Source organism: Cotesia typhae, unplaced genomic scaffold (genome assembly GCF_013202065.1).
Source record: "Cotesia typhae breed Kobodo isofemale line unplaced genomic scaffold, CoteBio_Ctyphae contig_48, whole genome shotgun sequence".
NCBI classification, from domain to species: domain Eukaryota; kingdom Metazoa; phylum Arthropoda; class Insecta; order Hymenoptera; family Braconidae; genus Cotesia; species Cotesia typhae.
Window position 1 is genome coordinate 6,800,026 of NW_027423756.1, and position 25,704 is coordinate 6,825,729.

The 25,704-nt window shown below is 30.5% G+C and overlaps 6 protein-coding genes across 11 annotated transcripts; 3 read left to right on the forward strand and 3 right to left on the reverse strand.

Annotated features, from left to right (window-relative positions):
- Positions 1 to 66: 66 nt before the first annotated feature.
- Positions 67 to 6,781, reverse strand: LOC141529597 (ATP-binding cassette sub-family C member 10). Its single transcript, XM_074246223.1, has 11 exons — positions 6,638 to 6,781; positions 6,359 to 6,514; positions 6,040 to 6,278; positions 5,636 to 5,966; positions 4,895 to 5,152; positions 4,556 to 4,826; positions 4,038 to 4,499; positions 3,699 to 3,967; positions 1,155 to 3,629; positions 392 to 531; positions 67 to 310 (listed from the first exon to the last, which is right to left on the reverse strand). Exons 2-11 carry the CDS (start codon positions 6,494 to 6,496, stop codon positions 193 to 195), a joined length of 4,701 nt encoding a protein of 1,566 aa, XP_074102324.1. The 5' UTR covers positions 6,497 to 6,514; positions 6,638 to 6,781; the 3' UTR covers positions 67 to 192.
- Positions 6,438 to 8,902, forward strand: LOC141529598 (coiled-coil domain-containing protein 97-like). 3 transcript variants are annotated; one of them, XM_074246224.1, is made up of 4 exons: positions 6,438 to 6,578; positions 7,078 to 8,049; positions 8,547 to 8,712; positions 8,789 to 8,902. In XM_074246224.1, the coding sequence occupies exons 2-4, from the start codon at positions 7,124 to 7,126 to the stop codon at positions 8,819 to 8,821; spliced, it is 1,125 nt and encodes a 374-aa protein (XP_074102325.1). In that variant the 5' UTR covers positions 6,438 to 6,578; positions 7,078 to 7,123; the 3' UTR covers positions 8,822 to 8,902. The 3 variants fall into 3 exon arrangements, with proteins under 3 accessions (XP_074102325.1, XP_074102327.1, XP_074102328.1); XM_074246226.1 differs by lacking the exon at positions 6,438 to 6,578 and adding an exon at positions 6,789 to 6,932; XM_074246227.1 differs by lacking the exon at positions 6,438 to 6,578 and adding an exon at positions 6,889 to 7,017.
- Positions 8,903 to 9,139: 237 nt separating this feature from the next.
- LOC141529926 (vacuolar protein sorting-associated protein 35-like) lies at positions 9,140 to 13,848 on the forward strand. Of its 2 annotated transcripts, none has more exons than XM_074246701.1 (11): positions 9,140 to 9,234; positions 10,229 to 10,448; positions 10,530 to 10,653; positions 10,735 to 10,930; positions 11,013 to 11,291; positions 11,380 to 11,616; positions 11,848 to 11,996; positions 12,067 to 12,553; positions 12,632 to 13,051; positions 13,130 to 13,273; positions 13,345 to 13,848. In XM_074246701.1, exons 1-11 carry the CDS (start codon positions 9,232 to 9,234, stop codon positions 13,528 to 13,530), a joined length of 2,445 nt encoding a protein of 814 aa, XP_074102802.1. In that variant the 5' UTR covers positions 9,140 to 9,231; the 3' UTR covers positions 13,531 to 13,848. The 2 variants fall into 2 exon arrangements, with proteins under 2 accessions (XP_074102802.1, XP_074102803.1); XM_074246702.1 differs by having other exon boundaries at positions 9,161 to 9,234; positions 10,250 to 10,448.
- Positions 13,849 to 14,038: 190 nt separating this feature from the next.
- Positions 14,039 to 15,364, reverse strand: Emre (Essential MCU regulator). 3 transcript variants are annotated; one of them, XM_074246714.1, is made up of 3 exons: positions 15,211 to 15,364; positions 14,504 to 14,811; positions 14,039 to 14,289 (listed from the first exon to the last, which is right to left on the reverse strand). In XM_074246714.1, exons 1-2 carry the CDS (start codon positions 15,233 to 15,235, stop codon positions 14,531 to 14,533), a joined length of 306 nt encoding a protein of 101 aa, XP_074102815.1. In that variant the 5' UTR covers positions 15,236 to 15,364; the 3' UTR covers positions 14,039 to 14,289; positions 14,504 to 14,530. The 3 variants fall into 3 exon arrangements, with proteins under 3 accessions (XP_074102815.1, XP_074102816.1, XP_074102817.1); XM_074246715.1 differs by lacking the exon at positions 15,211 to 15,364 and adding an exon at positions 15,092 to 15,125; XM_074246716.1 differs by lacking the exon at positions 15,211 to 15,364 and adding an exon at positions 14,896 to 15,073.
- Positions 15,365 to 15,773: 409 nt separating this feature from the next.
- Nsun2 (tRNA (cytosine(34)-C(5))-methyltransferase Nsun2) lies at positions 15,774 to 18,536 on the forward strand. The gene is made up of 5 exons (XM_074246703.1): positions 15,774 to 15,940; positions 16,029 to 17,515; positions 17,582 to 17,949; positions 18,030 to 18,191; positions 18,275 to 18,536. Exons 1-5 carry the CDS (start codon positions 15,875 to 15,877, stop codon positions 18,433 to 18,435), a joined length of 2,244 nt encoding a protein of 747 aa, XP_074102804.1. The 5' UTR covers positions 15,774 to 15,874; the 3' UTR covers positions 18,436 to 18,536.
- Positions 18,520 to 25,630, reverse strand: LOC141529925 (centrosomal protein of 104 kDa). The gene is made up of 14 exons (XM_074246700.1): positions 24,846 to 25,630; positions 24,473 to 24,637; positions 24,005 to 24,216; positions 23,729 to 23,912; positions 22,919 to 23,130; positions 22,642 to 22,852; positions 22,426 to 22,573; positions 21,461 to 21,811; positions 21,120 to 21,389; positions 20,686 to 20,899; positions 20,410 to 20,594; positions 20,058 to 20,305; positions 19,274 to 19,399; positions 18,520 to 19,190 (listed from the first exon to the last, which is right to left on the reverse strand). Exons 1-14 carry the CDS (start codon positions 24,883 to 24,885, stop codon positions 19,120 to 19,122), a joined length of 2,637 nt encoding a protein of 878 aa, XP_074102801.1. The 5' UTR covers positions 24,886 to 25,630; the 3' UTR covers positions 18,520 to 19,119.
- Positions 25,631 to 25,704: the final 74 nt, after the last annotated feature.

The window sequence follows — 25,704 nt, forward strand, 5'->3', positions numbered from 1 at the left end:
AATAAACTTTTTATATCTATCAATAATTAGTATATTACATAAATTTCAATATTAATATTATAACTATTTAATTATAATTTTAGATATTAAACTTAAATTTATTTTTTGTAAAAATTATTTAGTTAATTTTTTTATACTTATAATATTCTATAAAAATATTTACAAGTCTTTGATTCTTTACAATTAATTACATTATTCATTTTCAGAAAATTCTTGATTAGCGAGCTTATAAAAATATGAATGGACGTCGTCTAATAATACGTTTGGTTCATCGAATTCTTGTACCAGACCACCTTCCATAACTAATACTCTACAAATAATAAAAAATATCAATTATTATTAGTCTGATAAACTGATAAGGTAACAGTTAATTAAATAAAATAAATTTTACCTATCACAATGCATAATGGTTCGTATACGATGAGCTATAGTAATAACAGTGGCACTTCTAAAGGAAGACTTTATTGTTGATTGTATAGCTTTGTCAGTATCTGGATCAACATTTGCTGTTGCTTCATCAATGCAAAGTATCTGTAAATTACATAATCTATATTATTAAAAAATTTTGTTTCCAGTATAGTCAAATAATAAAATTGGTTTTTTTTTTTAATGAAAATTAGTGTCATTACAAAGGCCTTCAAAATATTTATTTTATATATGTATATAATAATATATGAAAAATATATCAAAATCTAATATGATGTTAAATTAAAAAAAAAAAAACATTATTTAAAAATTTTTTTTAAGTTATCAAATATATGCTAAATTAATTTTAATTAATTAATAAATGACTTTGTATCTTTTAAACTATTGACATTTTTAACGATATAAGCTCATCCCGATGTTACACTCATCAAGAGCTTTCATTTGAGTACCCACATGCATTTTGATATATTTTTCATATATACATATATATAATATATATAAATATATGAAAAATTGATGTGAGTACTCAAATGAAAGGTCTCGATGAGTGTAACATCGGGATGAGCTTTTATCGTTAAAAATGTCAATATTTAAGAAACTACAGTACAACTTAACAAAATTTATTTTTTAATAAAGCAAAATTTTAATTTTTATAGTTTACAAATTACGGCAGTCACATAGTGACTGCAAGGTTGCTAGTTATTAATTATTAATTTAAGTGTACTCACTCTAGCATTGTGCAATAACGCCCTGACTAAACAAAAAAGTTGCTTCTGTCCAGCACTCAAGTTATTTCCATTTTCTTCCACCGTCGCACCTAATCCACCGAATCTATGAACTAAATTACTGAGCTTGCACTTTTCAAGTGCTTTATAAATTTGAGTATCCGGGTACTGATTAAGCGGATCAATATTTTCACGCACCGTACCAGAAAATATAAATGGATTTTGCGGTATAATCGATAGACGTGACCTCAAAGCATTCAATTGTAAGTTTTTAACATTAACATTATCAATAAGTATTTCACCGTCGTCAATTTCCACAAGTCTAAATAAGCAATTAAATATAGAGCTTTTTCCTGCACCAGTGCGTCCGACGATTCCTATTTTTTCCGAAGGTCTCGTCATGAAGGAAATTTTGTTCAACGACGGCGCCAAGTGTTCTCGATATTTAAGAACAGCTTCTTTGAATTCAACGACACCCTGACTAGGCCAAGCATAAGGAGGACTATCACCAGCTGAATTTTCAATCGGGATATTATCCAGATACTGTTTGATCCGTTCGACTGATATCATTTCTCGTTCTGTTTCTGTAAAAACATTTACCACGCCAGACAAAAGTCCCGTCACTGACAATGCATACGTGATAGCAAGACCAATTAAGCCTGGATCTGCGACGTCAAATTGATGCTGCAAGACTGCCATCACGCAGACACCACCCAGGAGTGCAATGGCAATAAATTGCAATCTTAGTCCTAACCATTGACCAGCAGCAATTGATGCGAAACTCGCTTTTTGATTAGCTTCTAAATATAATTCGTTTTGATGCTTGAATCTTGGCACCACGCGAAATGCTCTAATGCTATTCAAACCTTGGAGAGTTTCATTGAAGTGAGCGTAGAGAGGTGACAAGGAAGTACTTCCTAGTCGTTTTAATTCTCGAGATGTAAGTCGGTAGTGATTTTGTATCCAGTGATAGATTGGGACCAGCGGGGCTAAAATTAAAAATATCCATGGTAAGCTATAAACGGTGACGATTATAGTGCCGATTAAAGCAAAAAATTGGGCTAATAGTATATTTGCGATGAATGGAAGTGAGTCGTCTGCTGTGTAAGTGTCTGATGAAAAACGATTTAATATTCTTCCCAGAGGCTGGGAGTCAAAGAAACTCGTTCGACCACGCATTATTACTCTCAATAATTGCTTGTGGATTACTATGGCTGCGTGGACACCCCCGTAAGCGAACATAAACGCGCGGATGAGTGTGAAGACCGAATTGACTGAAGCCAAAATCCCATAGATCGTTAGATAATATTTAACAGTATTATCAGCATCGAAAAACGCTTGAAGCAATCCCCCGGGAGGGGGAGGAGAAATCGTCGAGTGGTTGACTGACATGTTGGAGTGAGTAACCCAGAATGAGAGCCAGAGATCGGTGACGTTCTTCGAGCTCTGCATCAACAGCATCGCTAAGAATATCGAGATACTCAATGAACGCCCAATGGCAGTCAAATAGGCGCCGTATACTCCGATTCTCACAGTGCCTTGTTCAACAGATTCTTCTTCCAAGAGTGAGTCACTGACACCGCGATAATCTTCTATTTCATTCAAGTCTTTAGAAGAATTTGTTATTGATTCTACTTCTAATCTGTCTGACGACTCTGATGACAGTAAATAGTCCTCGAAATCACGCAGTACTTTATTTGGAGGTCCTTGTTTTATTATTTTTCCCTTAGCCATCTCTATTACCAAGTCGGCGTGGATTAGATACTGCGTCTGGTGAGCGCACAGTATCCGAGTTTTATTTTTCAGCAGACCAAGAATTACATTTTGAAAGATGTATTTAGCGACTTTAGTATCCAGCGTCGCTAAAATGTCATCTAACAGATAAATATTTTTGTCAGCGTAAACAGCGCGAGCCAAAGATATCCGCGTTTTTTGACCACCACTCAAGGTACTACCAGCTTCGCCAATTCCTGTCATGTCTTTTTTAGGCAGACTCATCAACTCGTCCGTCAATGCACATGCTTTGAGAACTTTTTTGTATTTATTATAATCATAATTCTTGCCGAATAAAATGTTATCTCGAATGGTTCCGCGTTGAAGCCAAGGATTCTGTTTTACATATCCAAATCCTTTGTCTAGCTCACTTATCGCAACAATTCCGTTTAATTTTGTTATTTCAGCCAAAATTCCGTCTAACAGCAGCGATTTTCCTCCACCAATTTTTCCCATTACACCAATCAGTTGGCCTCTTTTTATTTCTACATTTAAATTTTTCAAAGTAAACGCGCTGTCAGTTGCAAAAGTTACTGTTTTTGTTTCTTGAGACGTCGACGGGTACGGTAATATTTCATCTAAGTTTTCTTCATCTGAAAAATTTTTGTCTGGTGATCCATTTACAGAAAATGTTACATTTTTCAGCAGAACATCAATTTCTGAAGGAGGATCTGAATAGTAAGTTGAAATTTCCAAATCTGTTAACTGTAAAATAAATTTGTGAAATTAAATTATGATTTTTAGTTTAAGATGAATAATAAAATTTTTATTTACATCCAATAGTCTTTGGATACGCTTCACTGAAACCCATGCCTCTGTAAGACCATTCAGTACCCATGGAAAAGCATTTAAAGGCCCGATTAGCATGTTTAATAATGCCATACTCGTAAATACAGTTTTAGCGTCCAGTGAATTTCCAAGAAGAACATATGTTGAAAAAGTAAGGATAGAAATTAACACAGGCGTCGTTGCCCAAAAATATACACACAGAGCATCTAAATATTTACGACCTTTCAAATACCTTATTTCACTTTCTCTAAGATCTGAAATTTAAAAAATTTACGTGAATTTTAAATCTAAAAGATAAAATATTAAAAATAAATTCAAACTTACGTAAAATACTACGCAAAAAATGCTCCTCCCACACATTTAATTTAATAGTAGTCATGCCTCGCAAAGTTTCTCCAACTAGTCGCACCCTCTGGTCCTTGAACTTCATCATCTTGGTGCTGAGTATACCTATTTTATTGGCAATATATTTATTTATCGGTATTAAAATGATGGCAAAGCTGACACCGGCGAGAAATGAAATTTCAATTTGTGTGTAAAGAAGGTAAAGAGTTACGACCAGTTGCAGAGGAATACTCCAGAGTGTATGAAAGCTAGGACAACTGTTGACGATTCTGTCGCTGTCTGTACTCATAAAATTAACTATTTCTCCCATAGTAAATTCTTGGTTTAATTTTACACTCGAAGAGTGCAGAATTTTGCGGTAAACTAGAGTAACTATTGCACTGCGGATTTTCAATCCAACGAGACTCATCCAATAAGTGAAATGTGCTGTTGTAAATGCTCCTAAAATATTTATTTCATCAGAAAAATAAAATTAAATAATTTAAAATATTATTTACCGATTACAGAAGAGAGAAACATTGCAGATGCGTATAAATATCCATAATAAAGTGGTTCACTTTTATCTTCAATAAAGCCAATAAGTTTGTTCAACAAAATCGGAGCAATAAAACCTGAACAGTCTGCTACGAATTTTAAAATACCAACTGCATAAAATTGCCATCCGAAACATTGGTGCAATAATTTTAATAATGATATATTATTGCTCGACGACTCTTGTTCTGTTTCATCTTGTTCAATGTCAACGTAAATATTTCTTTTTAATCTAGGCTGAAAATAAAAATAAATTTACAATTAAGATTCAAAATAAAGCATCAATTAAAAAAACTTATTATTACCGTTTTTCGAATATTTTTATCGATGCTATACACAATAGAAGCCGTAGTAACTGATTCAGGAAGATCGTATAAATCATCAGCGTTCTTCAATGATCCTCTTACTCCTTTTTCCATTAAAGGTGTCACCCAGTAGAACAAGAGCTTCGACAAATACGTTTCATTTTCCATAGCAGTCCCGAGATAATTCGGATCTTGGTCTCTTGGAAAGTGTACATATGAAGAAGAGAGTGAGGATAATAGCGCCGTGTGTTCGCCGATCTATGGTTCAAGTTAAAATTATATGACATTAAAATTAGCCGACGTTCAAAAATTAAAAAATTTTTTTATTAATTAAATTAGAACAAAAAGTGATATTAAAGTTAGCTGTCACTTGACAATTTTTTAATTTTCTTCAACAAAAAAATGATTTTTAAAAAATATCATTTTTAATTTATTAAAATTTTTACAAGTCCATTTTTTCAATAATTTTTTTTTTTGCTATAATTTATTTGTTAAAGAAAATTAAAACAATTGTGAAGTGACAGCTAAATTTAATGTCATGAACAAAAAAAGTATTTTTACGAAATTGCTCGTATAATTTTTAAAACTTTCTACATGTAAAATTATTTCAATTAATTTTTTTTTAATAATTTTTTCAATAAAAAAAATTCTAAAAATTTTTATATGTCGGCTAACTTTATTATTATAAAATTATCATATTATCAGTCTTGGTAATAAATAATTTAAAAATGTAAAATAAACCTCAGTGTATCTAGTAGATTGATCTGTAGGAGTTTTACTTGGTAAAAGCGTCAAAGCGTACAAAGCCATCAAAGTAACGACGCAAATACTAAATCCGAGCGATAAATGCGGCAATACATCATCTTCATCGTGGTGTTTGACATGAGACCGTAGCAATAATGCAGACACGCCGATCAACATAAATATGAGTGCTCTGATAATTACTGGCCCTCGTAAACTGAAGCGCGGTCCTCGTTTCAGGGTGAGAATAAAAATAAAATGAACTACCCAGGCCAGTCCTTCAGTACCCGCCACAATGTAATCAATTGGTTTCGCTGACGTCGCCTGGTTACTTGAATTTTTAATTATTGGAGTATTAATTAAAAGAATTTCAAATTAGTAAATAATTATTTTTTATAGTCTACCTGGGAAGAAATATACCATTTGCTGGCACTTTATCATTTTGAGAATTTATTGGATCTATTGTTGTGTTGGTGAGTATTATATATGCTCTTATTATTGGAAGAGCTATCAGGCATGAGGTTATCATCAATCGCAAGGTAATAGCATAGTGGGAAAATGATACTCTGTCATACGAGTATGGTGTACTTTTTTTTCCGCAGTAATAAGCTGATACTATTGCTAACAAAGCTAATGTTGGAACCTGCAACAAAAATCAATATTTTTATTAATTAGTCAATTAATAAACAAATAAATAAATAAATTAGTGGTAATTGTATTTACTTGTAGACATAATTGTTGAAAACACAAACTTAAGTCATTAGTGGCAGGATTTATAGGATTTAGACTCGAACTATTTCCACATAAATCAACCCAATTCCAAGTCCATTTAGTTTTTGTGACAATTTCTAAATTATCCATACTTTGATTTTACTAATCCTGTGAAAAAAAATTATTTTACTATTAATATACAAAATTTATAAACAAAAGAATATTTTGACAGGTGAGAAACAATTGTGTTTATACACAACAATTATTAATTGTTGATTAAAAAATACTTACATTTATTTTAAGCGTTTAAAATCTTAGAGAACTATATATAACATTATTAAATTTTAACGACACTATTCTGTTTCAATAGATGAAAAATTTTTTGAACTGAAATCTCGATAACATTCAACTTAGTTGTTTGGTTATGTTCATAGTCAATGACTAAGTAACTGGACGTTTGCTGACGATTATATTTATTGTATATAAATAATTTTTTTTTTTTTTTTAAAGAAATTTACTTATTAACAATTTATAAAATTAATATTTTTTTAAAACAGCTGATAATATTATTTTGATTACTATTGAGGTAAATAATTAAATGTGATCAACGATTTTAAATAATTGTAAATAAAAATGAGGATAGTTATTGACAATAACGAGTAATGCGATAAGTATGAATCATAATTAATTATTTATCAGATAAATTTTTTTTTATATGATATTGATTTCAGAGTTGTTTGGAAGTTGAAGATTTAAATTAACGGAAAAATATTTCTAATGGATCAGCTGTTAGATCAAGAATTAATGAAGCCAATAGTTCACGTTGATAATTGTAATAACGACAATAATCAACAAAAAAATAATGATATTGAAGAATTATCACAAATTGAAGATGAAATAATAAGTGTTGTTGCTGAATCAACTGCGAGATTCAAATGTCTTCACAAAAATGAACCAGAGTTGACAATTGACGAGAAGAGAACAATTGCTAGGAAATTATTGCATAAAAGTCCGGAACAGTTTCTTGCACGGTTTGGTAAATTTTTAAATAATGACTTGTTGAAATATTTTGAGACTGATGACATGAACTATGGAGTTGGTTATTATATTAATAAGTTACGAAGGTATTTTAATAATGCTAGTAGAGAATTAGATACGAAAAATAGAAGATATGAAGCTTTGAAGCTGTTGGTTGAAAAAGGAGAGTATTTTAGTGAGACTGCAATGATGAGACGCAATCCGTTGCTCTATGAAAATTTAGTTGGTCAGTATCTCACTGAAAAACAAAAGAAAGAGAGAGACAATGCTGACACTGATGACAAGACTTTTGTGGATGTCCTGATGCAGGGGATTGAACGAGATCATATTGAGAGATTAATGAAGAGGCAAGAAGATGCTGAGAATGAAGTGATGGAGGAAAATGACTCTGATTCTGAGGATGATGATGAAGGTTGCAAGCTTAAAAAGAAACCTAATATCGTCAAGGATAATTCTCAGTGGGGAGAGTTGCCTGATGGCGGAAAAATATCTTGCAGTAAAACTAAATCAGAAAATGATTTTAATGAAATAGAAACCGAAAACTCTGAAAATAAATTGAAAGGAAAAAATATTAAAACTAAGGAAATAAATATTTTACGTCAAGAATTTGTTACTCATATGTATACTAATTTTTTAAATGGCCACGACGTTGACTTTGACTACAGGTAATTTTATTTATTATTTTTTATGATACTGAAATTGACAGACATCTGATCATTTTTATAATTTTTTTCAACAAATAAATTATGGCAAGAAAAATAATTAAAAAATTTTAATTTTTAGAATTTCTAAGCAATTATAAATGCAATTTTTTACAAATAATTTTTATAATCTATATTATTAAGAGAATAAGAAAAATTTTGTGTCCATAATAGCCATAGGATAAAATCGGTTTTTTTTTTTTTTTTTTTTTTTTTCCAAGTGAAATTTAGTGTCATTGCAAAATTCTTGACTTAAATTTGTGCCTTTCAAGGTTTCATATCATTCTCACAGATATTTAGGCTGCATTCAAAAATTCTCTATCTCTAGATACATAATTGAAAAAAATAAAAAAATTATCAAATGTCCGCTAATTTCAATATCATTATTTTTTAATTTATTTTTAGAATGTATATTTTTAATTGATTTTGTATTATATTTATTTAAATTTTTATTTTTTTAGTACTGTAGATGATAACGAGGCGTATGATAACGTTGAATTAAGGACACAAGATGAAGAAGAAAAGTACTTCGACTCGGAGTCACCGGAATTGATTAATTCTCCGAATGTCAACCAGTTCCAAGACGAGTCCGAGGATGAATTGGATAAATATATGAACTCTTTGAAGGTCCATTAATATTTATAGTAATATTTAACAGGATTTTGTTTTCCACTGAAGACTGATGGTTTATTATTTCATTTAGGAAGAAACAAAAATCACGCAAGACCCACCTTAGAAGCTCAACATGTTCTTCAATCATTATTTTATCTCACAATAACTAATTTTGTACTTAAAAATAAATATAAAATATTTAAAACGATCTATCATTGAAAAATTAATTTTAATTATTTTAATGACACTGAAATTGAGAGACATCTGATAATTTTTAGAATTTTTTTAACAAACAAATTATAGCAAGAAAATTTTATTTAAAAATTTCATCTTTAGAAACTTCAGCCTCATTTATTTTATTCAAATATTACCCGCGAAAGAAAAGAACATCAGTGGCGCCTCTTCAATGACAGATTACATTGACAGATAGATGATATTTACATTTACATGTGTATTGGTGTGATTATAATTGGAGCCTGGTGTATACTGTGTATACAGGGAAATTATAAATTTTATTTTATTTATATATAAGCAATGGTATGTAATTTATTATTGATTAATTTTTAGTAAATCAATTTATTTATGCATGCATTATTTAACACAAATGGCTTTAAATTAATAAAACCGATCTTGTGTAGCATATTATAATATTGAATGTCAGAGGTTACGTATCAATGATTGACTATCATCAATTAAAATCATGTAGTTGATACTTTTAAAACATCTGTATAAAAAATTATCAAACATCATTTTTTTGGTTTTATTTTTATATCAATTAACACACTAATTTTATGACATTGAAGTTTGGAGACACTTGATAATTTTTTAATTTTATTTAACAAACAAATTATTTCTAAAAAATTATGACACTGAAGTTGACAGATATTAAAAATTTTTTTAGAATTTTATAGGAATTAAATTTTTAGAAAAAAAAAATTAAATTAAAAAGTATCACATGTGAAAATTAATAAAAATCACAAGTGAAAATTTTCAGCACTTTTTTTTATTGTAATTAATTGATTAAAAAATTTTTTTAATTTAACAGCTGACGGCTAACTTCAGTGTTACAAAAAATTGCATTTTTAATTTTTAAAAAATTTTTACATGTTAATTTTTTTTTGCTATAATTTGTTCATTCAAAAAATTATCAAATATCTGCTAAATTAATTTTCACACTAATTTTAACGCTTAATCTCAAAGTTTTTAGTTGAAAAAAAAATTTTTATTAAGTGGTAATTACTAACTAGAGATGACACTGAAATTGAAAAACTTAAACAATTTTTTTTACAATTTTATAGCAATTAAATTATTACGAAAAAAATTAATAAAAAAATTCCATACATGAAAATTGATAAAAATTTTTTAAAGTATTTTTTTTATTATAATTGATTTGTTATCATCTTCAGTATCATAATTAGAGTAGTATTTATTGGATTGGAAGTAAGGATAATTTAGAGAAGCTAGTGTAGACGTAATGCATGGTTGATTTGGATGGCTTTACTAGCATGGATACCTGGTATTTTCCTGGTAGGTATCATTATTTTTTTCTCAGTCAATGACACCTGTAATGTCGGGACTGGAGGAGCAGGAGAAGCTGCTCGAGGATGCTATTGGAGTTGTCAAGGTCCAGGCATTTCAAATGAAGCATTGCTTAGACAATGCTAAACTCATGGATGCTCTGAAACACGCCTCTACAATGCTAGGGGAACTTAGGACGTCGCTTTTGAGTCCTAAAAGTTACTACGAATTATGTATCCTTTTTCAAACATAATAATTTGTTCTTCAAATTGATTAATTAAATTTATAAAATTCCTTAAATTATAAATGAATAGATATGGCAATAACTGATGAGTTAAGATACTTGGAACTGTATTTGCTGGATCAATATCAAAAAGGAAAAAAAGTTACAGATTTATATGAATTAGTACAATACGCGGGAAATATTGTCCCTCGTTTGTAAGTATAAGTTTTGATATTTATAAATGATAAATGATAATTAAGTTAAAATTAAAAATTTATACTATTTAATATTTTTAGATATTTACTCATTACTGTTGGATTAGTTTACATCAAGACAAACCCATGCTTGAAGAGAGATCTACTGAGAGATTTAGTTGAAATGTGCCGTGGAGTCCAGCATCCTTTGCGTGGTTTATTTTTACGGAATTATCTACTGCAATGTACGCGAAACATTTTGCCAGATGTTATTGAAGGAGATGATGAGGAGGGAACTGTTAGTTTTATTTATTTATTTATTTATTTTTTTTTATTTTATTAAGCTCCGATAAATTTTTATTCAATATTTTATTCCCTAGGTTCGCGACAGCATTGATTTCGTGCTGATGAACTTTGCTGAAATGAATAAACTGTGGGTGAGAATGCAACACCAAGGTCACAGCCGCGATAAAGAGCGGCGTGAACGGGAACGAGAGGAGCTTAAAATTCTTGTTGGAACTAATCTAGTGAGATTATGCCAACTTGAGTCTGTGACACTTGAAATTTATAAGAAACTTGTGTTGCCGGGAATATTGGAGCAAGTTGTCAGTTGTCGAGATGCTATTGCTCAAGAATATCTTATGGAATGTATTATTCAGGTAATTAAAATTTTTTTAATGCTTTGAGTAATTTAATTGACTAATTATTAAATAATAAATTTTATTTTGCTCTTACAACATATCATAGGTCTTTCCCGATGAATTTCATTTACAAACGTTGAATGCATTTTTAAAATCCTGTGGAGAGTTGCGTAATGGTGTTAATGTCAAAAACATAATTATATCGTTAATTGATCGTCTTGCTACATTCAGCCAACGTTCAGACGGTGTAGGAGGGCCTGGAAGTCCTAGCCAAGCTCCAGGAATCCCACAAGACGTACAATTGTTTGATGTATTCAGTGACCAGGTCGCTACAATTATTGAGGTAAATCCCCGTGTTTATTTTTAATTGATTTAATTTTTCGAAAAAAAATTACTTGATGATGACTAGATACTACACAATTGTTGACAAAATTTCTGTGATGTGTATAAATGAATAAAATAGCTCTTACTCATCTAGTTTAAGTCTGAGAGTGTAACTTTAATTTTTACATTATTTCTTAGTCTTTTATTTTGTTTTACTTTTTTTTTAATTGTATTTTTTATGTTTAAATAGATTAGACAAGATATGCCACCGGAGGATATTGTTTCATTGCAAGTAGCTTTGATAAACTTGGCTCATAAATGTTATCCAGATCGTGTTGATTATGTGGACAAAGTATTATTTACAACTGTACAAATTTTCAAGAAGTTAAATGTGGAAAAGTAAGCAGTTTAATTAATAGATATTAGTAATGATTTATAGAAATAAAAAATTATGTTTGTTATTTTATAGGCTGGAATTCAACAGCGCTGTTTCGAGAGAGTTATCCAGACTGATGAAAATACCCGTTGACAATTACAAAAATATATTAACAGTTTTAAAATTAGAAAATTATGCGCCACTTCTTGAGTACTTTGACTTTGAAGGAAGAAAATTGTTGGCTGTTTATATTATTACAAATATATTGGATAATGAAACTATGATGCCCAGTCAAGAGCACGTAGACTTGGTTTTGTCAATGATTGCACCCCTGGTCCAAGACCAACCGGACCAACCTAATATTGAAGAAGATCCCGAAGACTTTGCTGAAGAGCAGGGCCTCCTTGGTCGTCTTATTCATCACTTCAAATCCGACACTGCCGATCAACAGTATTTGATTTTAAGCGCTGCAAGAAAACACTTCAGCGCTGGAGGAAATAAAAGAATCAAATATACTCTTCCGGCGATTGTTTTCCAAGCTTATCAACTTGCTTTTACTTATAAAGCGATTAAAGATCAAGTATTTTGTTTTATTTTTTTCGTAAATAAAAATATAAAGTTATCTGAGTTCAAGGTGTTTAAAATTAATTTTTTTTAGGACGAAATGTGGCAAAAAAAGTGTCAAAAAATATTCCAGTTTTGTCATACATCAATTACAGCTTTGATGAAAGCTGAACTAGCAGAACTACCGCTAAGGTTGTTCCTTCAAGGGGCATTGGCTATCGGAGAAATTCGCTTCGACAATTTTGAAATGGTCGCGTATGAATTTATGAGTCAAGCTTTCTCGATATACGAAGACGAGATAAGCGACTCCAAAGCTCAATTAGCTGCAATAACATTGATAATTGCAACGTTCGAACAAATGAGTTGTTTTGGTGAAGAAAACGCTGAGCCAGTGAGAAATCAATGTGCTCTGTACGCAAGTAAATTATTAAGGAAACCAGATCAGTGTCGTGGAGTAGCTACTTGCTCCCACATATTTTGGTCAGGAAAATCTTTAGCCACTGGCGGGAAAGAGGTACGCTCTATTAATTGTTAATTTAACTAATTGAAAATTTTTATGGCATTTAATTAAAATTGATGTTGATATTTTTAGATGCAAGACGGGAACAAAGTTCTTGATTGCTTGAAAAAGGGCATCCGAATCGCCAGTCAGTGTATGGATACATCTGTTCAAGTACAACTCTATGTAGAATTGCTAAACCATTATATTTATTTCTACGAAAAAGGAAATTCTTCTGTGAGTAAAGACTTCATTGTTGTATTTTTAAATTTATATTGTCGTTAATTTGTAATTATTTTTATTTTCAGGTGACAGTACAAATTCTCAATCAAGTAATTGCAAAAATAAAAGAAGAATTACCGAATTTAGGAGTTAGCGAAGAGACGGAACAAATTCAAAAACATTTGGCTAATACGTTAGAACATTTGAAAAATAGATTGAAACTTTCCGAGTCTGAAACACTTATACAAGCATACAACGATCTTGTTTTATAATCTAAGTAAATTTTTTAATTAAAATTTGTGTAATTTTGTAAATATGCAATCAACTAAAAATTGGAGTATAAATAATTTTAGATTCAAAATTTTTTATTATGGTTGGGAATCTCTTGGGTACTAATATTTAATAAATTTATTACGCATAGTTATTTCACAGCTACTCCTGTTATAATATGAATGATTATTGTTATTATTGTACTTTGTAAATCGATAGTTTTTAAGCTCATTATTATTTTAAGAGAATTTTTGATGAACAAAGTTGATCTTTTAAAATATTTAATCATAAATATATCATAAATATATATTGTAGTTTATAAATTTATATTGGTGACATTGTAATAAATATAATTTAAAATTATAATATAGTAAAGAAATTTTATTATATTAAATACAATTTAACTTAAAAATAAAATATACAAAGAAAAATAAATGACATAAAATATGCTTTTACAATAAATATATTTTTTTTTGACTAAAAAAAAAAAAAAAAAAAAAAAAAACTATATTCTTCTTAAATTATAAAAAAAAATTTAATATAATAATTAACTAATTAATATTAAAATTATTAAATACAATCTTAAGGTTAAAAATAATAGGAATAAAGCCTTCTAGAACATTCTGAGCAAGCGAGTAGGAAGTACTTTTTCTTGAAATAATGTAGCAGCGACAGGTTTGATCTTAATGTATCATCCTGATGATTATATTTATTTGCTCTACTAGTGCTACCGTCTCGCGATGGTTGATACCTAGTTACAGCTAAAACAAATAATTTTTCATTGTTATTTGGATATTTGAGACAGGCAATAGCGTTACGAATTAATGCTAGTAATTCTTGGCACTTTTTCTAATCTATTATTAAACAACTGCTAATTTCATGAATTTTCAAAAATAAGCTTTAAATAAATACTTTAATAAGTTGTATATAAAATCGGCTTACTGATATTATTACTGCGTTTGTTTTAATATTTACCTGTTATTGATTTGTAAAAATAAATATTTAATCATCATCGCCGTCATCATCGGAAGGAACAAATAAATCATTTTCTTCCAAGAAATTGGCTATGTTCTTACTTATTGTTGCTCCAATAAGAAGCCCCAGGGATACTCCAGCAATAACTCCAACCCACCCAAGTGGCTGGGTCTTAGGTTCAGGAAGAATAGCTCCGGATCTGGTAGTTATTGAGCTCGTTTGCGTGTGATATTTTAAATTTGTCATCTTCAGGCTATTTAATTTCCAGAAAACTTTTCTTAGATTTGAGAACGACATTTTTTCAAAATCTAGAAACACAGATTTAAAAATTTTTTATTCACTGTTTATTATTCGAAATAAAAACAAGCAAAGAATTATTTTTAAAAATAAACCAAGTCTGTGTAAATATAATGACACTGTCAATTAAGTACAAGGCTATAAATAAATCGTTTAATTAAGCAACTAGTATAATTAAGGACAATATTGTTGAATTCAATTATTTTTCACTCAAATTTTATGATTTATTGTTTAACATAACCAGCGTGGTCGAGTATCTTTGTGCGAATTAATATAATACGCAAAATTCACCCGTATATATCAACTTCATTAAAGGTTGATTCACAAATTTTCAAGCACTGGAAATAAATATAAATAAATATATATGATATACATAATTCGAAGATATAAAAAGATTTAATAATAAATACCTGACAGTAGTTTGTCTTGAAACATATGATCGCTGAAAAGCGAAAAATGTTGCAAAAAAATAAAAAACTAAAATATTTATGACACTCAAGTTGACAGATATTAAAAATTTTCTTAGAATTTTATAGCAATTAAATTATTATAAAAAAAAATTTAATTAAAAAGTTTCAAATGTGAAAATTAATAAAAATTTTCAGAAGTATTTTTTTATTGTAATTAATTTAACTTCAGTGTTATGAATATTTAAATATTTGTAATTTTACATGAAGACGAGGCTGAATATGAAAAACGTATAAAAATTGACAATACTGAAGTTAGCCGTCAACTGTCAAATTTAAAAATTTTTACAACAAATTAATTACAATAAAAAAATGCTTCTAAAAATTTTCACTAGTGATTTTTATTAATTTTTACACGTGAAATTTTTTAATTAAATTATTTTTACAATAATTTCATTACCAGAAAATAAAAAAAAAAAAATTTTATGTTTATTAACTTCAGTGCCATAAATTGTTATCTAGGGAGCGCTACTGACAACATAAAAAAATTCTGAACTGTCTTTCGGGTTTCTGCATCGAAACCAAAACACTTGTTGGGCACGCCAAAACCACGTGTAATATCTGGATTTGGAAATAAAATTTTAAATTTAAGATCGAAAAATTAATAATGGGTCGGTCGAGAAGAAATAAACCTAAGAAGAATTTTGCTGAAAAAAGACGAGAAAAAAAAGAAGTAAGTATTCTATGTAACTGTTATTATAATGACAATTAGTTGGTTATGTTTGGTAGCGGTGTTTAAAAACTGTTTTATGTTTATTTAGAACTCAGGACAATTAAAAAAATCGCTGGGTGGTTACAATGATATAGTCAGAGAAAACAAAGATTTTGAGACTTACTATAAAACTCAGAACGTTATTCCTGATGATCAATGGAATGCGTTCATAACAACAATAAGGGAAAACTTGCCATCAGCTTTCCGTATTACCGGGTCTCAAACTGAAGCAAAAGCGTTGCTGAAAATCATCAAAGGAGATTTTTTCGAAGAAATTCTGAACAATAAGCTGGAGGGTGAGAAGGAAGTGGCCAATGAAACAGAAAAAATGCGACCAAAGTCATTGCCATTTTACCCAAATGAGCTAGCTTGGCAGCTACAGCTTACACGTAAAGACATCAGACGCTCGGAGGCGTACTTCAAGTTGCACAATTTTTTGATTGCTGAAACCAGCAGCGGAAATATCAGCAGGCAAGAAGTTGTCAGCATGATTCCTCCATTGGTGCTGGATGTCAAGCCGCATCATAAAGTTCTGGACATGTGTGCCGCGCCGGGGTCTAAAACTGCGCAATTGATTGAAATGATTCACGCGGATGAGGGTGTTGTACCAAAAGGCTTCGTTATTGCCAATGACGTTGACAACAATCGTTGCTACATGCTTGTACACCAGGCCAAACGATTGAACAGTCCTAACATTCTCATCACCAACCAGGACTCGTCTATTATGCCTAATTATAAAATCACCAACCCAGATGGTACTCAAGGAATCTTGAAATTCGACAGGATACTTGCTGATGTTCCTTGCAGTGGAGACGGGACTCTGAGGAAGAATCCAGATATCTGGACCAAGTGGTCACCAGCTAACGGGAACAATTTGCATGGAATTCAGTACAGAATCGTGAAACGAGGACTTGAGATGCTGGCAGTCGGAGGCAAACTGGTTTACTCGACTTGTTCATTGAATCCGGTGGAAAATGAAGCTGTTTTGCATCGTATTCTCGCGGAGACTGGTGACTCTGTCCAGCTAGTTGACGGCAGAGATTTAGTACCTGGACTTAAATGCAATCCTGGGGTCAGTACTTGGTTATTGGGTTCCAAAGACGTCAAGTTCTACAAGTCTTGGGAGGAAGTACCTGAAACTTGGCACACGCAAATCAGACCTAAAATGTTTCCTCCTAATCCTGAGGATGCTCCCAAATTTCATCTCGAGAGGTGTATGAGAATATTACCTCATCATCAGGATACCGGAGGATTTTTTGTCGCATTGCTGCAAAAGGTCAAGCCACTACCTTGGGAAAGTGAATCGGCTGTGCAGGGGTCGAGTCAAGCTAAAGAGAAAAATGGAGAGGAGATTCCAAAAGAAAGTATGGAAGTGGAGGATGAAAAAGAAGATGACAAGAATGACAATAATAAACGTAATCTGCAAGATAACAAAACTGCTCAACCTGAAAGGAAAAAGAAGAGAATTTATGGATACCGTGAAGATCCTTTTGTTTTCTTCAAGGACGATAAAGAAGATGTTTGGGAGTCTATCAAGTATTTTTTTTTTTTTTTTTTATTCACTTTGCAGAGTTAATGATTTTTTTTTTTTTTTTTTTCTAGGAAATTTTACGTTATTTCAGACGAATTAGACCCTCGTTGCTTGTACGTCAGGTGTCATGAGGGTAAAAAGAAAAATATTTACTTCACTTCTCCGGAAATCAGGGATATTATTTTATTAAATGAACATCACATTAAAATGATCAATACGGGAGTTAAAACATTCGTCCGATGTGATAACAGAAACATGAAGTGTGCTTTCCGAATGGCCCAGGAAGGCTTGCCGAGTGTTCTCAAGTTCATAAGCGACAATCGTAAAGTAAAGATTGGTCAGGCGGATTTAGTAATGCTTTTGCAGAATAATAACCCGAAAAAGCCTCCAGAAATTGAGCTGCTGAGTAAAGAAACTCAAGAACGACTTAAGACTGTTGGTAAGAAGTATTTTATTTTATATATTTTAAATATGCGTTTTTTTAATCATTTCGTTTAATTAATTTACTTTGTTCTCCAGACGCAGGTAGTTGTATACTGATGTACGAAGAAGAAAATTCTCCAGATCCATTGAGATTAAACCTTGTTGGATGGAAAGGAACAATTTCATTGAGAGCCTACGTTCCTATTAGCGATACAATTCATTACTTACGCCTGCTTGGAGCTGATTGTTCAAAATATGGTAATTAGAATTTTTATTTTTGAATATAAAATTTATTTTTTTGATCATTAGTGTATAATTAATTTTCTTTTTACAAATTGTAGAGGTAAATAAATTTGAGCAAAATAGAATTGCTAATAAAGCTAATGAAAATGACGATTCGTCAGTGAAAGCTGATGTTGACGAAGACGAAGCTGATAATAATGACTTGACTACTGAGGAAAATTTAGGTGCCATAGACGAACAGATGGACGAGGTAGCTTAAATGTATATTTAAAGTTATTGTGGTGAGCTGAGTAATTTTATATTTTTTCCACGTGTCTTTAAGGTCGTGTATAAAATAAATCCATTTTAAAATTCATTAAACGTTTATTCTATTTATTAATTTAAAACAATAATAGTGAAAACTGATTTTATTAATCACTCAGTCATTCGCAATAGTAAGCAAATAAAAATAACTAAACTGCTTCGGCCGGATATCGAGGTATTTTTATTATTGTTCATTATTATTTTAATTTTATTTGGCAATTTTATTCTCAAATATTTATTTCCTATTATTAATTTTCATTATTGCTAAGCAGTAATGGAAATATTAAGCGTATTTAAAAATGAAGTTCATTTAAAGTGTGCGATGTTTCGTCTCAATGGACATAAAATTTTTTTTTTAATCTTTTTATCATTTTTCTTACACAAGTATACTTTTACATTTTTTTAAATAATTTTGGATATTGACTAATTTCATCACTAAAGGACGGGTTTGACTATCAAAAACATTAATATACATTTATAAGTATATAAATATGAAAAACATTATTCCAAGAGTAACAAATATATAAACTATAAATGAAAACAAAAAAAAAAAAAAAAAAAAGTTTCAAAAATCCAACCGAGAATTAAGTTCTCTGATACACTCATACAATTCACAAAAGTGAATTGTATCAAATTAATGTCAGTAATCTCGCCCGGTTGGTGAGGTTATTTTTCCACTCAAATTTTGCGACTTTGACGGCGATTTTGTGCCTAAAAAAAATTATTTATATTATAAATAATTAATTTGAAATAAAATTTAAGACTATATTAAATAATAATCATAAAATATATACATGTTTTGTTGATTTTGTTCCTTGGGTTATTTGGACATGGGTTTTCTCCCATCAAATGATCTTTCCATTTATTTTTATTCACCAAAATCCTACAAAGTGGACATCGCTCGTACCCCTCAACTGGCCCTATAAAATAATTTATTTAATTAATAATATATTTCGCATGCCTAGAGGTAAAAGGGTGTACAGCTAATAAGGGTTAATAGAGATTTGTGCTGAAAGGGCGCATAAAAAATTTTTTTTTTGCCATTCGGTTTGAAATTTAAAAGTACTACTTAAAGGTAAAATAATAGTTTTACAAGACAAGTTATGCTAAAATAACTGCTTCATATACAAAGTTTGATATAAACAAATAGAAAATAAATCAATCAAAAACGAATTACGTAAAAATTAAGTAATTAATTTAAAGTAAAAATTACGTAATTAATTAAATCACGCATACTTTATTATTTTTTGGATGTATTTTCTTTTTTAACTTAAAAAAATTATACGCCCTTTCTCAGAAAGTTTTTTTTTCACATTTTTAAACTACGAATATGTTTTTTTGTAAACTGGCCGAAAAAAAAAATTATACGCCCTTTCACTTTTAGAGCGCCAAAATTTTGAATTCTTAAAAGTAAAAGGAATTATAATTAAAGACATACACCCTTTTACCTTGGCATTTTTTTTTTTTTTTCAATTTTAAGTGTAGAATATGTCTACTACTCGATTGGAAATAAAAAAAATGTGCGCCCTTTTATTTTTAGGCACGCTATTTATTTTTTAGACATTAATAAGTACATACTCGTACACGAGTCATCTTTTGAATGCCCCGAAAAAGATTTTTCGACAATAGCTTGTTTGCAAGTATCGCACTTTACGTAATCGTTTCTTTGGTCACATTCGCTCAACAAGTGAGAATTTAGATGCGATATTTCAACCACTTGTTTACACAATTCACATCGTGTCAGCATTGGACAAGTGCGCCAGTAATGTATATTTAGGCCTTCTTCTGAATATCCTTGGCCTTTTGATAGACAAAATATACAACATCTAAAAAAAAATATGTTTTTTAATTTTTCTTTTAATTTTGTAATACAATACAAAATTAAATTTTTCATAATGTAAAACATTGATGAATTTTATATTCTAATTACTTATCGCCTTTGTGATCGGTGCTGTTATCCGACGGTGACGTGACACTTGTTGAGCTTTCTGTGCTAATTTGTATTGGGCTTGCACGAGACGGTGATTTTGTTGAATTAGAAACATTGTTATCGATGGACTTGGTGCAAGTTGGAGTAGTTGTAGATTTTTGCGTCGATTCCATTTCTTTTTTCCTCTAATAACATCAATCAGTTTGTCAGCAAGTAATTAAATTATAAAATAAAATAAAATTTTTTTTAACAAATATTTTAACAATAAATTTATACCTGAAGATCTATCCGATCAAATTCGTGGTACAACTGACGATACAATAAATTTCTTCTCGTAATATCGTCATCAGGTGGAAGTTGTTTGCGAACTAACCTGGGGTTAACTTTATAAACGAGGACTAAAATTCTTTCAGAAACTTTTCTTACAGCTTCTGCTGGATGGAGTAATCCGGAAGAACCAAGGTCGGATAGTGTGCGACACGTCAACCCACTGCAACAATTACAATGTCTTCTCAGAAAACAAGCATACTAGTTTTAACAACTAATTAATTTTTCGAGGCAATGTTAAATTTTTAAACCTAAGTTGATAATTATTTTACATAAATTTTTTAATTTAACATTCCTCAAATATCTAAGTGCTATTTATTATGAAAAATAGTAAATAATTTAAATTTAAATAATAAAATTAAAGCTAATGAACTTCTAATCACCTCTGCTTGTCTGTAGAAATACCATGATTGAGAATTAACTGCTCTACCATTTCTAAACGACTTAACGCTAATCTTTGATGTGTACTACTCAGTATCGGGCGGCTTAAATGGACTGGAATAATATGAAGCTCTCGGACACACTGACAATCAGCCATACTCAAAATTGTATGTACTGCCATATTATGAATTCGCGGTGTTGTGTCGCCGGACTTTGTTAACAATTCAGGAAGCAATCTATCTACACTACGAGCTATCTCTGTTGAAGAAACTCTAAAAATAAATGAAAAATAATTTAAGTCAACTACTTAATAATTAATAACTACAGAGGTAAGTCGGGTTACCTATTGGTGGCAAACTCAGAGAAAAAAATTCTTATTAGTTGTGCTGCTAGGCTATATACACTGAACACTTTGTCTCTGAGAGCGCGATGCAACAGTAAAATAGCAGCTCTCGCAGTCTTATTCGCTGAATGCTTTGAAACTTCAGGGTCGAATTTTTTTAGCTCTTCTTTCAGCATCATGAGTCCTTCTTCTTTGTCCATAAATTGTTTGGAGTAAAATTTTTCCACCATCTCCATTCCGAAGACAGTTATTGGTAAAGCGGCTTGTTTCTTCTCCCGATCATTTAATTTTGAATTTACTTTTACTTCACTTTCCAAATGACATTCCCGGGTAAATTCATTGGTATGAGAACTGTAATTATTTATTTATTAAATTTATAAATACTAGTAACCTTGCAGTCACTGTGTGAATGCCGTGACTTATGAACTATAAATAAATAAAATTTGGCTTTATTAAATAATGAATTTTGTTAAATTGCACTATACTTTCTTAACTATTGACGTTTTTAAAGATTTAAGCTCATTTCGATGTTACACTCATCAAGAGCTTTCATTTGAGTACCCACATGCATTTTGATATATTTTTCATATATACATATATATAATATATATAAATATATGAAAAATTGATGTGGGTACTCAAATGAAAGCTCTTGATGAGTGTAATTTCGGCATGAGCTTGTATCTTTAAAAATGTCAATATTTCACAAGATACAAGGTCATTTCATAATTATGTATCTAGAGATAGAGAATTTTTGAAAGCAGCTTAAATATTTATCATAATAAATTGACTATCGGTGAAAATGATATGAAACTTTGAAAAGTCAAAATCTTTGCAATGACACTAAATTTCAACAAAAAAAACAAATGATTTTATCATATGACTACCTTGGATACAAAATTTTTCTTATTCTCTCAATAATATAGACTTAAATGAACAAATACTTAAGTTATCATTAAACTTACTGTCGAAGAGCTGGAATAGTTCGTTCTTCATAAGCTTCATAACTAGACCGCAAAGAAGGACCCGCTGATTTAGTCTTCCGTCTCAATGATCCAGTATTTCTATTAATTTGTCTTTCTAACACACCATTCGGCGGACTATCAGTAATTTCTACAAAAAAAAAGAAACAAAATCAATTAATTCTAATCAAAAGTTAGTTTAAAAACAAACATTACTACCTGGACTATGAGGTTTTTGATGAAGCGGAGAAACTGGGGGTTGATGTGGAGGACCAGTTGGTGAAAGAGCTCCTTCACGGTTCGGAGGAACAACCAAACGAGGTGGTGACAAAATATCTTCTGACACAGCTGCATTGCTACACGCCCCAGCGTCATTTGAAGTCACCGGCTCTTTGCCGTCAATCGTTGATACATTATTTTTTTCTAACGGCTGTAACATTAACGTCTCTCTAAAAATCCATCTCTTCACCCTACTAACACCATCATTGAGACTTACCCCATCGACTTCGAGTAAATCATTAATTTCTAAGCTTTCATAAACCTCCTGCCTATAGTGTTGCGCTTGAGCTTTTTTTGCTTTCGCTTTATCGTAATCTTCCAACGCAATAGCGTATTTTTTTTCCAGCTCATACTTGCCAAGTCTTTCTCCTGCTTTTCTCAGTATTTCCATAGCAACTTTTAACTTTGACGCGTATTCAAATCTTTCTTCTGCTCAAAATAATTTTAATATTAATTATTTAAGGGATTATTATTACATGGGCTTTCTCCAGGAAAAAATGCTCTATTTTCAACAATTTTTTTTTAATAGAAAAAATGAAATATTTTATTCAAACTTATTAATATCTTGAAGATATATGTTTGATAAGAGATTACTGAAATTTTGAAAAAAAAAAATATTAAAAACTCTGCTAATGTAACGTCATTTCCGGAAAAAAGAGCCCTCGGAAAAAAGATGCGTCCGCGTGATCAGTAGAACTCCTAGCAGGATTATTTGAAGTGAAAAAAAAAATATGTGCTCTAATTAAGACTTCTAGTTAAAACTAGGTCTTGAAAGGTAGAAAAAAAAAATGAAAATTGGATTTTTGGCAGAGGTTTTTACAAAAAAATTGAAAATTTGGTTAAACTTTCGCTTTAAGAATTTTTCTCTTGATTCAAATCAATTTTTTTTTCTGTGTATAAAGCCGATTGGCTATTGAATAAATAAATAAATAAATATTCTAGAGATGTCGTAGAATTTAATAAAACACAACAAAAAAATATCGATGTTTTAAAACCCCTTAAATTAATTGATAAATTAAAATCTCACCTTCAGCAGCTTGTAATTTTTTATTTTCCATCTGACGAATAATTTTAGCGACTTCACGATCGACATACATTTCAAAAGCTAAATCATCATAAGGTGACGTGTAATGAGGATTGTAAGGAGCATCTTGATTATTTATGTCCTGTGTACAAGGCTCACCAATAATATTTATAGCAATAAGTCCAACCTGAAATAAATATAAGTTATCAGTAATACAGTCCAATAAATCTTAACAAAAGCCTTTATATCATCTTTTATTACATTATCGAAACTACATACCTGCTCGTGAACATTGTGAGTGTTTTGGTGAGGCTTGTGTAGCCTTAACTTCAATGACAGGGCTTTCGTCTCCGGAAGTGCAACACTCTTCAGCTCACGGCTTTTGTAAATTGTAGATTCATTGTCTGACAACGTTATGTAGCCTAAATAATTGAAGGACGTATTAACAGAGGCGTTTTCTTCTTTGGTAGTCCATATTTCTAATTTTTCCGCTGGAAAATAATAATTTAATTATTCACCGCCATTTGTAATTTATATTATAGAATCTAGAGCAACTATGAATATTTCATCATGCAATTGTAGAGAAATGTAATTGTAGCTTGTGATTACAAAAGTATTACTTTAGATTCGCGTGATCTATCAGCTCAAGGCTGTTCTCGTGTGAAATTCGACACTTAATTAATTACTTATCACTTCGGAAATCGAAAAATTATTCAAATAAACGTTTTCATTTAATTTTTTACGTACGTATCAGATATTGGTGTGCTAAAACTTGGATCCTTGTTATTTTAGCCGGTGCATGTAAGCGAAGGATTAATTCCTGGGGATACCCGCATTTTCGAGCACTCTGCCATCCTCTCACTGTTGGTCCATGGACATTTAACTCAAGACAGGAATGTCTTTCATCTTCACCTGTTTAAATAATTTTTTTCTTAAAATATAAAACTGTCAGCCGTCAATTATTTTTAGTATCAATATTCTTTGTAGTATTTAAATTTTTCATAAAAACACAAGAATTGACAGATATTTTAAATAAATAGGTTATTTTAATTTTTTATAAAAAAAAAATGAAAAGTATTGAATAATAATTATAAGTAAATGTTTAATCATGTGAACTTACTTGAAGCATATATGACGTTGAATTCAATTTTTCTCGGCATATTTGCGAATTTAATATTTTAGATATTGTAACTTAAATTTATCAAATTATTTATACAAATAATTAATTATTAAATAAAATTATTTTTATGAATTTAATATTATCCGGATGATAAACGTGAATTTTAAAAGGCACAGTCATTTCAAGCTCAAATGTGTCTTGGGTGCTGCTGGCAAATAAACCCCGGCGCAGAGCCAACCCGCACAGATAAGACGTCTGATCACAGCTAGGCTTGCGCCACAACTGAATACTGCATTGGCTCTCGTTCTATTCCCTATTATATCTTAGACCCTCACATTATTTTGTTAATATCTTCTCAAAATTTATTATTATATTTGTTCAATGTTTTTTAAAAGTTATATTTATTTTCATTATCATTTTGCAAGGTGTCTTTTTGACTAGATTTAATACAGTAGTCGGTAGCTAGGCAGCAACGTTGTTTGATGTTGAATTTTTTTTTTTTGCACCTGTTATATATTTGCTATTAATGTTTATTGATGATAAAAAAATTGATTATTTTTTTTCACAACAGCAAAAGAAGGAGTGATTGTAGTCGTATGCTTGAACTACTGTAATTATCTTTGGAATAGATACCACAAACATTTTTTTATTAAGGGTAAAAGTATTGTCATGCAATAATATTGCATTCATCCCTTAATTTTTTGACTAAATTATGCCGTCGACTGTTGATGGATCAATAAGTGGAGGCTGCGTGACGTCACGAGGGTGCGGCGAAGAGCGTCGTGCCTTGTGTAAATCGTTAGGCATTTAATTTGAATATTTTTAAGACCCACGTGATTGTTTTATGAATGAACCTGTT